The sequence below is a fragment of the Aplysia californica genome, unplaced genomic scaffold (genome assembly GCF_000002075.1).
Source record: "Aplysia californica isolate F4 #8 unplaced genomic scaffold, AplCal3.0 scaffold00981, whole genome shotgun sequence".
NCBI classification, from domain to species: Eukaryota; Metazoa; Mollusca; class Gastropoda; order Aplysiida; family Aplysiidae; genus Aplysia; species Aplysia californica.
Window position 1 is genome coordinate 150,236 of NW_004798251.1, and position 4,134 is coordinate 154,369.

The 4,134-nt window shown below is 37.9% G+C and overlaps 1 protein-coding gene across 1 annotated transcript; it reads right to left on the minus strand.

Annotated features, from left to right (window-relative positions):
• Positions 1 to 290: 290 nt before the first annotated feature.
• Positions 291 to 3,872, minus strand: LOC101847073 (the record flags this gene model as incomplete). The annotated part of the gene is given in 3 exon segments (XM_005110987.3): positions 291 to 1,835; positions 3,005 to 3,123; positions 3,739 to 3,872. Coding segments are annotated over 3 exon segments (1,145 nt in total), but the record flags the coding sequence as incomplete, so codon positions are not given.
• Between the last annotated feature and the right edge of the window lie 262 nt (positions 3,873 to 4,134).

Genomic DNA, 4,134 nt, shown 5'->3' on the forward strand with positions numbered 1-4,134 from the left:
GTCTTCCTTGATTCCAAACGTATTGGCTTTGTCTCTTCTTTGGAGCATATCAGGGAAGTCAATGTCCAAAGGGAAGGAAGAGGTACTTGGGCAATCTACTTCCTCTATGTCTAACACTGAGGTAAAGCTGTGTTATGCTGAACCCTTTTAAGATCAGCTGTCAAGACTCTAGATGCCAACAAGTAAAGCAGCAATCCTCAAAAATAGAAAACGAGAAACGGAAAATTAGATAATAACATTTAAAGATATATTAGTGATGTCTGACAAGTTAAGTTGGAGGAAATCTTGGCTTTCAATTCCAAACAAAACAATTTTAATATTTTGCAAGTGGATGTTGAAAGTGGTCCCTCCCACTGTCTTGTATCAATAATGGATGCACTCCATAAAAAGCAACTTTTTTTTCTCATCTTTGAGAATAGAACAGGGATATGACTGTAGATTGTAATGAGGTAACTTATTAACTTTCAAGTGGCAAAAGAAATCTCAGGAGGCCAATAAAGCGGCTCAAAGACAACATGCACGTCCACAGATGAGCAGCAGGATTTCATCGTCATCTTCAGCAACGAAGGACTACCTACAACTTATTAACCCATTGTCGACACTTTTTGGAGGAAGGATACTTTGACCTTGTCTGTACGTCAGAGCCGACCCTGGTTGCACGGAACTATTTCAAACGAAGAACTCTTTCAAAAAAACTGTTCCACTTCGGAATTTAATACACAGATCTTATATGAAAGCCAATGGATCAAACTACAGACGCTGGTACTTCTTCTTAAGCTTCTTCGGTTGTTGGTTTCTCTGTCTCTTGCCATTCTGCCTGCTTGAATTGTATTGTTTCCAAGCCCGATTATTTCCTGTTCCCATTTTCTGTCAGGTCTCCGTTTCCTCTCTGGGGATACCCCCACTGCAATTTCTACCTAATAGGTACAAATTTTGATGGCTTTTATCCATCATACACGTTTGAAATCACGGTGGGTTCATCGGAAGGCCGCCCTAAATGTGAGTACTCAGCTGTTTGGCTGGAGTTATAAATGCTGCTCATAGGTTCTTCGCTCGAATCTGGTTTGTTAAGGAAGCTATAATTATCCTGTCTGTTTTCTGACTTGTTTTCCTTCGAATACAAGCCCGGGCGGTTACATGGTCTGTCTACCTCTGAATACAAGCCGAATCCATAATTTGGCCCGTAAACTTTCGAATACGCGTCATGTCTATTATTTGGCCCGTCGACCTCCGAGTACAAGCCTCGTCCATTATTTGAGCTGGTGACCCCGGGAAATGAGTCTAGAGTTCGATCGGGTTGGTCAGCATCTGTGTAAATGTTATGCTTCTCTTCAGCCTTTACCAGTTTCATGAAGCGGATTCCCGTTTCAGAGTTTGAGGTTAGAGGACATTCATCCGCTGGAAGTGTATAAGCGTTCTGTGAGTCCCCACACGCGAGCCCATCGCTGGTTGAGGTCAACTCTGCAGTAGTATTCGAAGGCGACCCGAGGGGAACCGGCTGCCTCCCATCCGCGGTTCGCCAAAACTTGTACAAGGGAGACCATCTACAGAACGCCAGGACAAGAGCAGAGCAGACGATAGCTGACACACCCACACAGCAGCATACTGTGATCAAAATAGTTTTTAACTTGTCTTGGCTGTGCCCATTGTCTTCCCCTGTCTCCATTGGCCCTTGCGGTCTACTTGTCGGAACTGATCTCTCCTCAGGCTCTCTGCACAACACAGAGACGTTTGCTGTGGAGTTGACTGTGAGTTGCAGCCACACAAATCCAGTGGACAAGGTCACATTCAAGGACGCCAATCTTTGTTTTGAGATAAGACTGTACTTGGAAGAGCTGCGGGATCAATCAAAAGAAAATCATATAAGTAGCAAGACCAAGAAGACAAATAGCGTCTCCAGGCGTACGTTTGCAACAGTGGTCAAGAATTTTTTCACTCTCTCTCTTTTCTTTCTTTCTTTTTTTTGGTTACAGTTAATGTTTTTTACAAATAGGAATCAACACAGCATTATTACATTCTGTTGCTTGAAATCTGATTCCTAAAATCCGTGTCCTCGTCGTGGCTCTTTGACAAAACTCTTTCTAAAAGTGAGAAGTAGTAGATTAACACGGCAGGTTTTTATCTGGGACGCCTTTATGATACACCGTTTGATCAATACAACAAAACGCGTTTGTGGATTATGTTTTGGAACAACTAGTGCGCAAAAGTACCTCTGCGTTTGACATGTTTAAAAAATGTTTTTTCATTCTTAAATATCCGTTTGATCACGTAGTGATAATACAAAATAAAATGATACCAATAATAGCAGTAATGATAATAATAATAATGATAATAATAATAACAATAAAAATAATAATAATAATAATAATAATAATAATAATATAATAATAATAATAATAATAATAATAATAATAATAATAATAATAATAGTAATAATAGTAATATTGATGATGGTGGTAATAATCATTATCTTAAAAAATACAAACACAAATAGCAATAATAATAATAATAATAATAATAATAATAATAATAATAATAATAGTAATAATAATAATAATATGGTGATGCTGATAACGTCGATTATGTTGATAATGATGATGCTGATAATGATGATGATGATGATGATGATGATGATGATGATTATGATGATGATGATGGTGATATTAACAATAATAATGATATTAATTATTATTATAATAAACCCCGCTGCCTCACAATACTACTACTACTACTACTACTACTACTACTACTACTACTACTACTACTACTAATAATAATAATAATGTTGTTATAAATAATACATGCAGTTACCTTTCACACGAGAATGACATGTTGGAAATTAAGTAAAGGACACAAAATCGGGCTGAGCTGAGCTGAACCTTGAACCTCCAAACCCGTAACCCCACGATTACGAGTCCGGTAGCCTAACCACTAGAATATTGACTTCATTATTGCTAACAATTAACGGCATAAATTTGACCAAAAAAACCCAACAAATTCTCACTTGGCAAGGTACCCATTAGCCTCTTGGCTCGGTATGTAGCTGTTGCTTGTGTTCAGAGAACCGCAGTTGCTTCCATTGTTGCCCAAATCTAGGTATATCACGTTAAGATCAAAAGGCGACTGTGGAAGAAATTGTGCATAGGTAGAAGAGAGAGAATAGTAGCAAGCCAAACCAGTCATTTACTAAATGTTTTGCTTCTCTCATGTTGATGCAATACTTAGCAATGTGACTATGACAGAATGTGAGTATTTTAGTTTCATTTTCTAAATAAAAATGTTGTTCTCGAATCTCTCCCATCCACTATGTACGTATATTACACACACACACACACACCAACACACCCACACACACACACACTTACACACACATGTATATGTATATGTACTCTCCTGGTGCCACAGGGCAGAGCTGTTACGTTTTTTTATTACAGTATTTTCTAGAATGTATCTGATTTTTAAAAACCGAACTTGAAACAGACATTCTCTTTAATGTAATATTTTCTCCTCTGTAATAAACAGTTTTGCTTCTTCTTTCCTGTCAAACATCTATCGTCCTTATCTCCCCTCCTTCTTTTTTATGTTTGTTACTCTCTTGTAACACCTCTAATCCCCTGGCGCTCATATGACCTTATGCAGTTGCAAGCGCCGTAAAACCTCTACTAAAACGAAAAACAGCCTTACTGTAACAAACTCCAATTTGTATTATAATAGAAAACATACCCGACCCAAACTTACGTTCTTTGAAGAAAAAGTGCACCATATTTTGACGAAGCTCGAACCAGTAGCATTCCAGACAAGGTTGACACCGTTGCTCAGTTTAGTTGTCCTGTTCATCATGTCAATGTTAACTATACTGTTTTCCTTTACACCTGCAGTGTAGAGAATGTCAATTAAAAACTGGTGAACTACAGCATGTTGAAAATAATTAATCAAAAATATTTAGACTTGAAATAATTATTTCAACCTGTTGCTCATAAATAGCTTAGCCGACAGAGTAGTAGGGAGCTTTCTCCAGGCACAGTGGATTATAGTACATTAGTAGTAGTAGTAGTAGTAGTAGTAGTAGTAGTAGTAGTAGTAGTAGTAGTAGTAGTAGTAGTAGTAGTAGTAGTAGTAGTAGTAGTAGACCCG